This window comes from Fringilla coelebs (assembly GCF_963513975.1).
Source record: "Fringilla coelebs genome assembly, chromosome: 15".
NCBI lineage: Eukaryota > Metazoa > Chordata > Aves > Passeriformes > Fringillidae > Fringilla > Fringilla coelebs.
The window spans coordinates 4,329,440-4,342,809 of record NC_140041.1 but is presented as its reverse complement, the minus strand read 5'-3'; the positions used below and the strand labels follow the sequence as shown (position 1 = coordinate 4,342,809).

Below are 13,370 nucleotides of genomic sequence, written 5' to 3'. Positions count from 1 at the left end.
TTCAATGAGCAACAAAGAATGAAAAGGGGGAAAGAAATATGAAATCATTAAATACCTTTTATTTTTCCTGTTTCCCCCCCCTCCACTAACAGCAAGATGGAAAGAAGACTTTTTTATGGCATGCTAGGTAGGGCAGAACACTTTGGGAAACAGTAACATCATCATTGAGGTCATGAGGATATAATATCTGAGTTGTTTTTGTGATTCTCCATGGTGGATTTAATTAACTTTTGTTCTAATTAAAGTTGCTTACTGTGTTCTTCTTATTAGTTACTACTGCTTGTATGTGCACTTTATTCCACTCATGACACTTAGATATTGGCTATTAACTTATTAAAAGCAGTAATTCCTAAGTACATGGCATTTGTGGGGAAATGCTTGGCTGGTTTAGGCAATACCATATAGTCTGTTTATCTTCCAGCTGCTCCTAATTTTAATTTAGAGAGATATAATTTCTCCCAGGAAATTCATGTGCTTTATTGTCAACATGAAGTGCATGGGGAGTGAGAGACACTGAGTAAAAGGGACAGTTAGCAGGGTTAGCAACTGCAGGGAAAGTGTTCACATCCCTTCCCTGTCCTCTGGGCTTTGAAATGGTAATTCCTCACAGGGAGTCTGAAAGAATTTGATCTTATCATAATTAGTGCCTAGGATCACCTTGGTTTGTGTCCAGTCTGAAGTGGCATAGTGAGCACTTTGATTGTTTGCATGTCTATTTGGGTTGGTTTTTGAGCCTTGCCCACATTATTTTAAGGTATTTAAAAATAAATGGAAACAGGCTTTCACCAGCCTATTTCAAGGTCAGATCCTCCTCTCTGAAAAAAGTCCTGCAAGATAACACTGAAGAGTATTTTCTAACACCAGTAGTTTGGCTTTTTCTAAAATACGTTTTCATTACCTGTGTATCTGAGTGTTTTCAGACATCTGTCAGAGTCGAGTCTTCCCCAGTGCTTTTTAAGTCTAACTTGAAAGGTTTAGCACTGCAGGTATTTGGCAAAAGAGCTGGAATTGTTGTCAATTTTCTTTCATTATACATACTAAAAATAGCTGCTTACTTGCTGATGAACTGCTTTGGAACAGCCTCCAGACGTGGCTCTCATGGAGCTCACCCTTGGAGCAGTGTTATTAATTCAGGCAAAGCTCCCTGTGCCTCCCCATCAGTGTCACCTGCAGCCCCAGGCACTCAGCATCCTCAGCCTGCCAGGGCTGGGCTCTCTCACTTACCTGCTCCTGGCCAGGCAGCAAAGGGGGCCAGGAGAAATTCCTCCTTGGTGCCCAGAGAGGGACTGCTGGGACTTCTGCTCAGGAGAGGACTCTAGGGATTCCAGGCCTGGGTTTGTTGGGGTTTTTTTTTGTGTTTTTCTTTTCATAGATGACCAGAGAATGGCTCTGTGGCTCCTGAAAAACTTGTTTTCCACTTATGTACGCATGGTCCTGGACACAGCCTTGGAATAAGTGTTCAAGGCCAGGTTGGACAGGGCTTGGAGCAACCTGCCCCAAGGAAAGGTGTTCCTGCCATGGCAGGGGTGGAATGAAATGAGCTTTAAGGTCCCTCCAACCCAAACCAATCTGGGATTCAATAAACTCAAGCTGAGAGGGAGAAAAAACTCAGATTAATTAAAATATTTGAGCTGTTTCTCAGCCTTCCATTTATCCTGTTGGTGGGAATAAAATTTCTATATTTAAAAAACAAACAAAAAAACAACACATACCAACCCCCAAATGAATAGTTTAGGTTAGTTTTACCCTGGAAGCTGATTCATTTATGTAACTAAGGTTGGGTGACAGTGTTATGGTTTATTTTGTGCAAATAAGGCAGAATTTAGAAGGCTGATCTGCTGCATACAAGTAACTATTTTCTTTGATCTTGTCTTCCTCTGCAACTTTTGACTGATTTAAACATTTTCTTATAAAAATGCTGTTGTTTTTATAAGGGCATGAATTTTCAGGGGAGCAGAATACATTTATACACAGGTTTATGGCATATTGCAGAACTTTGTAATCTTAATGTCTGAAAAAGTATTTTAAGCAACAAGTATAAATGTCTAACAAAAATATTCTTTTATGCACAGTTGCAGAAAAGGGTAAACAACATGTGCAAAGGGTATTATAACATGTGCAAATAAATGTTACTGTCTAGTCATTGATTTAATTGTGTACAGTGATAGGATGTGTCCTTGGACTGTTTGGCTTTGTTATGAGACTAAAAATGTCCTTGTTGAAATGCAGTTTCCCTGTTAATATGAAGTTCCTTTCAGAGGAAAATTTATTTCTTTGTTGTTTCCCATGCTGAGGTATTTGGTTCATAATGCCTCAGTATTTTGTAGCCCCTCTCCATTAAATCCAGCTTCTTCTGTTTCCTCATTGCCTTTCTCAGTCTCTACAAAAGTCAATGTCTGTAATCAGGGAAATGGCATTAAACAGTCCTGGGGCAGGGAGTTGGGGCAGGGAGTTGAGGCAGGTGAGAGCAGAGGCAGTAGTTTTACTTTTCCTGTGGGCTGTGCTTTGCTCCCGTGGAGAATTTCCCTGCCAGCTGGAGCTGATCCCTCCATGCTCTGCTGACAGCTCCCAGCCTGACACAGAGTCACTTCCACCTGCCTGTGCCAATGTCACCCTGCCTTGCCATCACCTGCATGCTCCTAGCACAAAGATGCTTATTGTGCACAGCTCTGGGTGCTGCTGCTTGTTCTCTGTGTCCTGGAATTATCTGTTTACCAGGAATTAAACACTTCATTACGTGCTGGCTGCAGCAGATCCTCTGCTCTGCAGGGGAGGCAGCTGCCCATGGTGGTCATGGAACAGAGTGGGTGCCTGGTGGGTTTAACTGCAGTCATTTATTTCATGTTTCATCTGAGTGCAGAGAGAAAACATGCAGGGAGAGGTCCCATTCCCACTCCCACTGCAGAGTGTCTCATCTTTCCTGATATCAGCTTCTGGGATGCTCACACTCCCAGACTAAGGGCTCTCTGAATTAAAAATCCTCAGTGGAGAGAGCAACTCAACACACATACACACACACACAAAAAAAAAAAAACAACAACAAAAAAAAACCACAACAAAAAACTATCTATATTATATAATAATATGTAATCATTATATATTGTATAAGTATATATATAAATGATAATATATAACACACACACACACATATATTTTTATGTCTTGGTAATTTGATGTTCTCAGGAAGTCAGTGAAATAAACTGTTACTTTCCTAGATGCAGCCTGGACTTGCAGATAGAAACCCCTAAGGTTCTTTGCTATGTGGCCTGCTATAAAATGCTTTCAAGCATTTTAATTTTAATAAAACATCTGGGGATTAAGACAACGAGGAGTATTTTGCCCTCTGTAGAATATATGTGCAAATGAGTAAAAGACATTGAAGAGATTACCCACACAAACTGCTCTTTGTCACCACAGAAAAGACTAAAAATTCAATATTCATAATTTTCATTAGTTGTAAGGGCAATTGAGCAATCCTTCTGTGTTCCCCATTCTGAGTAACTTTGACCAGAATTCATCTAATTAGAGATTTTCAGGAAATAAAATATATGCAATATCCTTGTATTTAACATTATTTTGAAGAGTTAATTTTCATATTTTTTTACCAGAAGCATCACAAAATAACCCTGCTGGTGTATTATGTATTTGCTGCATAATCATCTCTTTTAAAATTCATAGTCTGCTGGTTCAATGCAACGAAAATCAGTGGAAGAACTGAGAAGTAATTTTGCAATATCAACTCAAACTTCTTTCAAAAGTGAAGGCTGTGGGAGTTAATTACTGTGTGACATCCTGACACAACCATGTTAAGACATTGCATTCATCTTTAAGAACAGGGTTTCAGCTTTATGTCTGATTCCCATTCTTGATTAGCACTAAAGACAGCATGTGATTGTTAATTTCATCATTAATTCAGAATATTTCTACTATGCAAAAAATTGTCTGGAATGCACAGAAAAGCAAAGGAGATAGAAGTGAGAAGGAAGTCACAATATAAGCAGAATTAGTGAAACTAATGAAGTGCTGAGAGCTCTCAAGCTGATTTACTTAGAGCCCATTCTGGCAGCTCCTTGTATACTTCATTTTCAAGCCATGAAGTTCCTTAAAGCATTCAAAACATCCCATTTCTAGGAGCTTGGCATAAAATGTGCACCTAATATGCAGACTTGAAAATGTATTTTGGCTCCTAAATGAGAGCTACACAGGGTTTAAAGCATATTTTGGGTAGATGCTGAAGGAAAAGCCACATACAAAGAGCCTGTTGAAGAGTCTCACATGGAAACTTGGCTTTTTTGGCACAAAACCACTGCACACTCCTGACTTCCTCTGGGAGTTCATTGTGCTGCTGTCAGAGTAACTCTGACACATTACAGCATGCACTATTCTGGATGCTTGGCATAGCTGTTTAATGCACATTTTCAAATCATGCTAATAAGGAAAACCACGATGTATAATTAAGACAAGCCCCAATATTATAATTGAGACAGGAGCAGCTGGGGCCACTTTGAAGCTGTTGTTTTCTGACCATGTTGTTTAGTTACACTCTGGGTGTACATTGGAAAAGAATTTAGGAATATGGCAGTTGCTCTAGCATTAGAATTCAATATGAATGATTCAAGAAATTATTCTTCAGTCTGTAGCGAAGCTGAGTTGACACAAGGGAGAAATATGATGAAATTATTCTCCTTTCTTTGAGCCACTGGCCATATTTTTCGAGTTACCATGGAAGTGGATTTCTTCCCAAGTGTTGCCATTATTGTGCTCTTCATAATTAGGTTTCATGTAGCCACAAGGTTTTTAAATATTTTTTCCATCTTGCATTACCTTTCATTTCTAAATCAACAATTGCCATGTTATTAGGAGATCGTTTCTGCTGTTGCTTTGTGGGGGTTTTTGTTATTTCACTTGTAGTACCTGTGTGGTTTAGTCTCTCCTGTCACACTGATTGCTTGTCTGGTCTCTCTTCTGTGGATTTTGTACCTTCAGCATTAGTTTACAGCTGCCATTCACTGTTCCAGTCCTTGACTATGACCAGCATTGGGGTTTGGGTCTGACCCAACTTTGAATATTCTCATTCTGTTACATGCCTTCTTCTGGCTGTTTTGTACACAACTAGGAAGAGAAAAGGTGACAGAAGCCCCTAGGAGAACCATTTGACTTCAGCTGCTTTTCCCTGGTGTTTCCCTTATGTTACAATACCCATCAGGTGTCTTCTCCACAACATTTTAGAAGGATGATACTAAGTTGATATAAATTATGGATGAGTATTATTTTGCCTCTGCTATTCCCTGCTCCACATCTCATAGAATTGACATAATGGCCAAAGTTTTTCTATCCAAACTCAGGAAACATCTTTAAAAATAATAGTCAGTACGTCCTCCAGGGTTTGCAAGAACTTCTCTCATATTCCTCGTCTGTTCAAGTAGAAGATTCACTGATGAAAATCCTGAGTGATCAGTTTTGGGGATTAAAAAGAACACTGAAGTTAGTGTAACTCCTTCTGCCTTGAATTTTGGACCAAACTCTCTGAAGGAAAAGCACTTTGGGTTTGTGGGAAAAAGTTCTGAATTTTAAAAACCATCCATGCCTTCACTGGCTTTCAGATGTGACTTAAAAACCCCATCAGTGCCATCATTCTAATGGTTTCTTCGAGTAAGTTTTCACAACACAGGAAATAGGCTCTTTTAAACTTTATTTTTGTGGGTCTGATTATCCAGTAGAAGTTTGTACTTGATTCATTTCTTGCAGCTGTCATTCCATCAGTGCAGTCACAGCACTGTGAGGAGCCACAGCAAGCAGGAGCTGGAGCTGATGCTCATAAATTCCTGAGTGAAATTCATTCTGCCTTCACCTCAGGATCTGGGTTACTCAGCTCAGAGCTGAGGCAGTGAACTCCCAGATTTTAGTCATGTGAACCTGAAAAGACATTGAAGAGCATCTCACTGCTTTAAAAGAATTCACCTGAAGAGTCTGAAGGAAGGGCTGCTCATTATTTTGGAAATGTTTCTGTGCTGGATCTGATTTATGCACTTTTCCCAAAATGATGTTGTGGACCCAGAAATATTCTTTCTTTGGAACAAGGCGCAGGAAAAGGCCAGATTTTGCAAAGCCACCTAAGAACAGTCAATGTGAATTTAAGATTTTGTTTGTTTGGGGTTTTTGGAGTGTTGGTTTGTTTATTTGGTTTTTTATTTGTTTGTTTTATTAAATCCTCTCTGTTTCATGTTGCAAAAAGCTGATGTAACAATTCTAACTAACTTGCTAAAAATAACTTGGAGTTTCAGATCTGAATTTTAGGTTTATTACCTATTTACACTTCAAAAGCAAGGACAACATGCAGACCTATTTTACTGTTAGACAAAATCATCTTCTGAGGAATAGCCTTGAAATCCTATTTTGATCAATATGTTGTTTATGAATACAGAGTTCTTTCCTTGCTCCATCTCAATCCCTCTGTTTTATTTTGAGGGTGAATTAGCTTAAAATCAAATTTTTATCTTAGAGTGACATGAATGTTCAGGGTTTTCTGCCTTAAATTATTTCTCTGTGTTACTTAAGGTACTGTTCTCCCCTGTTTAGAAAAGACACCTAAGTGTGTGAAACTGAGTACAGCTGCACAGGTTTCTATTCTTTGGGCTCTCTTTCCAGCCAAAAGTTTTAACAAATGTCTCTGACAATACAATAAAGTAAAGCAGAAGCAGCAGGAAATTCAGAGAGAGAGAGGAAACGGGAGCAGTTGAACCATGGCAATTTTGTTGCTGTCCTAAGCCAAACCCCTGCATTTTTATTGCCAGATTTAGCCCAGAGACTTTGGACTTTGAAGATCTTCCATAAATCTTCAGGCCTAAGAGTTTTATAGAGCTGTACATTAGAAGCATCAATCCTCATAAACTCAGGAAATATCATTGAAGTTATTGTGGGTAAGGGAATTTCAGCAGTTTTAGATCACAATTATTTAAACTGATGAGAAATTAATTCTGTTGTGACTGTAGAAAATTTATTGTTTCATTAAAATTAATTGAAAATATGACAGTTTAATTTATGTCTTTAAAAATTAGTGTTTGAAATGATATTTTCTCCTTTTTTCATCAAAATCTCACACTATTTTACAAGTACCTGCTTATTTTCATACTTGTGCCTAATTAATTATTGCCCCTTTGTGATGAAAGTGGAGACTGAGGCAGGACAGTGAAATCATTGAGGCATTGGCAGGAGGCAGGAATAGCATCCAAACCTTCTGCCTAAGTGCCTCCCAGTGACAGGAATAGATCCACCCTTTAGGCAAAACACAAATGAATGAAAATATTTGCAACTTGACAGCCTGGAAATATTGCATCCTCCCTGAAAATGTGTCCTTCCAGTCTGTCAGATAAAAATATTTGTGAGAGTGAAAGGGATATTTACAGAAGACAGCTTACATATAATGATATTGTATAGAAACCTGTAAATGTTTTTAATATTTTCTGTGATTTCTACTCGCCATTAAATACCTCAGTATTTCTTAGGTGTCCTTGAGGTTTATCTACATGGCTAAAAGTAAAATTTAATAAAGCTCTTCACAAAAAATTTTATTATACTCAGTAATATGCTAGGAAATAGTTTTCCATTAATAAATTTCATGTGTGTTTAAGGTATGATTATTTCTACTCTATCTTGCATGATATTTCTATTTAAAGAATAAAGTAGTGAAAAATGTGGTGGTTTTTTTAATTGCAAGAGAAGTTATTAGCATCAGATTATACCAGAGTCTGCCTAAACTGGATATTTAGGTGATGTGTTTTGCCATGGTGTTGGAGCAGTGTGGAAATGCACAGAATCTGGGAATTATAAAAGCCTCAGAAATGGAAGACATCTCCTGCTGGTCCAGCCAAAAACCCTGAGTGAAGGGAAATACTCTCCCTGAGCAGCTGGAGCTCAAGAATTTGCTTATGTGAGCTGGCAAGAAATAAACTTTGTAAATCCAAGGGTCTAGAGCAATACAGAGCTACAGAAAACTGAACACTGGCAAGGCCTTGACCTAAAATTCCTGTTCAGAAGAAGAATAATGATGATGATGAAACAGAATAACCTGTCTTGATTCTGCCAGGCTGTGTGGGGTTTTGTGCTGCCTAAAGTAAATCACTCTTCTAGAATCCCCTTTTTTTGCAGCATCTTAAACTGTTTGTGTCAAGTATCAGGCAGCTTGGAGGAGATAAATGTCCCCATGTGAGTGGAGCTTTAGGGAAGAATGTGTTTATTTGCTTGTGGGCAGTGTGGGACAGCGTGGAGTTCATATTTTCTGAAAAATCCCTTCATCCAGGATTTTTCTCCTGGGAAGCTGAGAAGCCTCAGAGAAAAAGGAAAACAATAATTATCTGATTTGCTTCTCCTGTGTTTTGCTGCTTTGGAATGTGGTTGGAGATTGTTTACCCACAGGTGGTTGTTTCATTGGTTTCTGCTGTGAATTATTTTGACCCGATGGCCAATCAGGGTCAAACTGTGTTGGAGCTCTGGAAGGAGTCATGAGTTTTCTTTATTATCTTTTAGCCTTCTGTCTGTATCATTTCTGTATTCTTTAGTATAGTTTAGTTTGGTATTCTTTAATATAATATAGTAATAAATTAGCCTTCTGAGAACATGGAGTCAGATTCATGCCTTCCTTCATCTAGGGCCAACCCAATAGCTGCCCAATAGGACAGCTCCCAGCAGGAATCCCATTCAGGAGTTGGTCACATCAAGCTGGCAGAGCCTGGGAAGTGGCACTGGGGGCACAGGGCAGCCCTGTGAGTGAGCACAAGGTGTCCAGCAGAGCAGTGGCAGCCTGCAAGGGCAGCACTGAGCAAAATCTTGAACTGGAGGAGATTTGATGCCACTTGGCTTGTCACAAATCAGCCCCTTAATTCAGCTGGCAAGATTAGCTGAGCCAGGCTGGAAGATGGGATCAAAGGATGCCCTGGACCACAGGGAGGAAGCTCAGCTGAGTGTGTGGGGTGATGTGGGAGTGACAAAGCACCACCAGAAATCTGCTCCCTCCCCCTGCCACAGGTCCTACAGCATCCCTCTGGTCACCTTAACAAAAAGGACTTGGCAAGATGTGACAACATAATTACTGAATTTCCATGATCCCATCAGCAATACAGGGGAATGTTACACAGATTGAAAGAAATTCTTCTGTAGGTTTTCACAAAGAACATTTTCCTGGAGACAGAGGATCTCACTCCAGCCAGTCACTGCTCTAATGAAGCAAGGAGCTCCTGTGGGTGGTTGCTCAGTGGTTACATGGGATTCCCTGTTGTAAGCCTGCCAAAAGCTGAACTTTTGCTTTACCTCCCTCTTTAAGAAACTGAACTTAGCCCTTCTGATATTTTTTTTTTTTTTTTGTGATGAGACTAAAACTCCTTTCCCTGACTGTTCTGCTTCTCCAGTGGCTCATAGCGGGCTGCAGTGTAAGAGCAGAGCTTGTTTGCTGTGTTCAATGGCATTTAATGGTGTTCCCTTCAGTTTAGTCTTTGATGTGTCTGATCACTTCTGAGCCAGTGTAAAATTCAGGCATTTGCAGCACCCTGCACCAATGAGCTGCAGAGTTAACACACAGCCTGGGTTTGCCTGTTTGGGATGCACACCCTGGTTGTGTTCAGGGCTCTCTGGTGATTCCCTGAGAACAGAGTCTCATCTCTGTGGTACTTTGGATTCCATAGATCCTGTCAGCTCCCTCCTGTGTCACACTGTCCCTGACTGAGGGTCATTTCTGTCACTATTATTTGCATGTTTTCTTCTCTTCTTTCTTTTTCTATTTGTTTATCCTTTTGAGACAGGACACCAAAAACACCACAGAGAACCCAGCACAAAGACACAGCATTCCTTGGACAGTAGCATATGGATATCCTGTGGTTTCTTAATCTTTTGCTGATAATCCTAATTATTGAATTATTGCTTTCTCTGATGTTGCTAATCACTGAGATGGTGGGGATTTCTGGACCTGGTTGTTGTAACTATTAGATTATTTTCCTGACTGGGAGTATCTAGTTGACAGCAAATCATTATATTTGAACAATCAGGATTGGTTTTCCCTTATGTTCCCCATTCTGTTTGCCCCTACAGTGCTTTCCATAGAAATATTTCCACCTATTAGCATTAAAAAAATTGCCTATGAAGCAGAGGCAAATGATCACTTTCAGTCAATTTCCAATTTTGAAAACAACTGAATTATTAAAATAAACTTTATAAATATTTAAAGATACAATTGATTTTTGTTTTACAAATGTCCCGTGCTGGGAAATCAGAAATTAGCTTTGGAAATATGCCTTAATCATGCTGCATTAATCAAGAGCTTAAATAGGTGCTGCTTTTCAGGCTGGAGGGGTAATGCTCATGCTCTTACTCTTGGAAGGAGTTACTGTACAGTATTTTGAATGTGTATTTTCACTGTCTGGAATGTTTTTATAATCCACCTGGGGAGGAAGGTGGCCAGAGGTGTTGTCTTGCCCTCCCCACCTGTAAGAAAACTGAGAAGCTGCTCTTTATATCTTTGAAGTGCAGCTCCTACGCAGTGGTGTGAGCACAGGAGCTGTTTCAGCTGTCAGACCCTGAGAGGAGGTGATGCCACCCTTGTGAACCACCTGGGTTTGGCACAAGGTGACACTGGATCTGAAAGAATTGCTCTGTTTTCTCAGGAGTGCAGCAGAGTGTGCACCAGGGGAAACAAAATTCTATTGTCTCACTTCCAGCAGAGGTGAAGAAACTTTTCGACAGTTGTGTAATTTTTTAATGGGTAACACTATAAATCCTGGGCCACTGTCCAGATTGTCACCAGCTGTGCTCATGTGTGATGCTCCCAGTGTGTTCAGTGACAAATGTGCTGCCACCAGTATCACACACAGTGGGTATGGATTGCCACAGGTTACATTCATTTATCTGTATCACTGCTTTTTTGGTTTTTTAGGGTCTTCTTGAGAGCCATCAACAAATTTGCAGAGACAATGAACCAGAAATTTTTGGAGAACATGAATTTTGAAGTCCAAGTAAGTATTTGGGGTTTTTAGCTGAGCCAAAGCATCATGTGCATGTCTCCAGAGCCCCCCTGGGGCTGTGCCCCCACGTCAGTATCAGACTGATATTTACAGTTTCAGAAAGGCTGTGGATTTGGGTGGGGCAGGATTGGACCATCTTCCATGTGACTTCAGAGCTGGGCTTTGACTATTTATGACAAGGCACCCGGCCAGAGTATTTTCTTCTGTAACTCTGCTCAGGACTGGCAAGCAGAAAACTCATTTTTTTTTCTTAGCCAGCCAAGTGAATTCAGCAAGTCAATCTGAGATGTAACACACAGAGTCTTGACAATGTCAGTGCTGTGGATGTGGGACAGAAAGAGCTTAACTTTGCTGATTCCTGGAGTATTTAGCTCTTAGAATTTATTTTTGACATCTAGGCTTCCCTGAAAAGTCTATCTTCATCTATTTGTTTTTATTAATTCTTTCTGTAATAATTTTTAATTAGGCTTAGTTGGGTTTTTTGTTTGTTTAACATCATTCTGTGCAACTGAACTGTTTTGTTACGCATTTTACCATGTTTGGCTTCCTTTAGATAAAAATGAAAATATCTGTAATTTTCACATTCATTAAATTGGTATTAAAATGTAAATACACTTTTAGATTCAGGATTTGTCACTAAGTGCTGCCTGATCATGGTGCATGAAGTTATTCTGTTTCACCCTTTACATAAAGTTCAGGGCTTTATATTTCATGGTTCATCTCACAGCTTTCAATCTGTTTTAAATGATTCCACTTGTGCTAAAAACTGTTTGGGAATTGGTCTCTTGGTCCTCAGCACAAAACCCCTTGGTCCCAATTAGCTGCAGAGGAGCCACAGAAGTGGTTACACAGGAAGAGTTTGAAAGGCAGTAGTGAAAAGAAAGGTAGAAGATTCACACTCAGTTACAGTGGCCCCAAGTAGGAAATGTAGAGCTTTTCCCTGCTTTATTTCACTAAAAATATTTTACCTTCAGAAGGTGTGATTATACAAATGTATATATGTATGATGTTAATTAAGATTTTTGAATCACAATGAAAGATGTTTCTTCCAGCAAACTTAAAATAGATTTTTTTAGTGAGTATCCCTGTTGGAAACTGTCAGGCCCTTGACATATTTAAGATATAATCTGTCCTAGGGTCTATCAGTTTATTAACAAGCAGTTTATAAATTACCATTTCTGTACTACTTGATCAATTTTACTGCATTATGTGTCAGTAATTTTTAAAAGCAGATAACAAAGGCCTGAAAGACATCACATTGCAGAGTATCAAAATCACACAGCCAATAAAGACTGGATCTGTCAAAGCTTTATTAAGGTGTACACTGCTTTTCTCAAATGTGAAAGCAGCAGTTTGATCTGGAGCCTTTATTCCAGCTCTTTCCTGTGGCAATTCTGTGCCTCCCAAAGGGTTATCAAACAACCAGGGATGTTGTGCTTCAACACTGCACCTTGTAGTTCAAGGGGATGCATTAATGCTCTTTTATTCATGACTTGTCAAATATCTGGAGGCTCTGAGTAAGGTAAACAATGTTACAATAAATAAGTGGTGCCCTGTAAAGAATTGTAATACCCTTATAGTCTTCATAAGACACTTTAAAGTACAAATCAAGGTGTTACCTTCCTTTTCTTTCAATGAATAAAAGCTCTGCAAACCTTCTAAGAGTTACTTAAATATACTTATTCAAAAAGTTGTTACTTGACTTAAAAAGGTCTGAATAGAGCAAAGCACATTGTCTAATCTCCTTAATTATAAATTTAAATTTGATCTTCCACAGTATATTTTTTTGTATTAATGTATCTTGGCTGTAAGCAAACTGAGCAGTGGCTAACTCAAAGTAAATGAGAAACTCCTGTACTTTATAAAATGGTTCACCTTACAGTACAGCTACTGTGTAGCTGTATTTCTATTTTTATTTACATTCCTATTTAAAAAAATGAGAATGAGACAAAGAAACTTGCTTTCTCTATTTTGATTTGAGAGAAAATTTGGAAGAGTGTAACTTTGATGTTTGTTAAGAGCTGCAGCCTGATAATCACATGGGCTGTTCATCCCCATCTCCAGCCCCACACATCCCAACCCTCAGGTGGGTTTGGGGCAGGTCCCACTGCAGGAGGAGCTGAGTGAGCTGGGGAGAATGGAAATGCAAATCAGTCAGAGTGTTATTTAAAATAAAAAGATGCCACACCTTTGTGAAAAAATGCATGTTTTTTTCTGTTTGCAGGATGGTGTTCTCAGATCAGATTATTAAGAGTTGGAGCAAAGTCTTAATTAAAAGAAAAATTTGAAAAGCTGTTTAAAGCACAGGGAAATAGATCTGAGGATTTTCACTTGGCTGAGTGGTTGCATGGCAATAAATAG

At 39.2% G+C, this 13,370-nt stretch overlaps 1 protein-coding gene across 1 annotated transcript in view; it reads left to right on the top strand.

Annotated features, from left to right (window-relative positions):
* DOCK2 (dedicator of cytokinesis 2) overlaps positions 1 to 13,370 on the top strand; it is a gene marked incomplete at its 5' end in the record, with an annotated part of 159,676 nt that overhangs the window by 103,220 nt on the left and 43,086 nt on the right. The window contains one exon of the mRNA XM_084215734.1: positions 10,922 to 11,000. Coding sequence (XP_084071860.1) covers positions 10,922 to 11,000 — 79 coding nt within the window. The remainder of the gene's footprint in view (positions 1 to 10,921; positions 11,001 to 13,370) is intronic.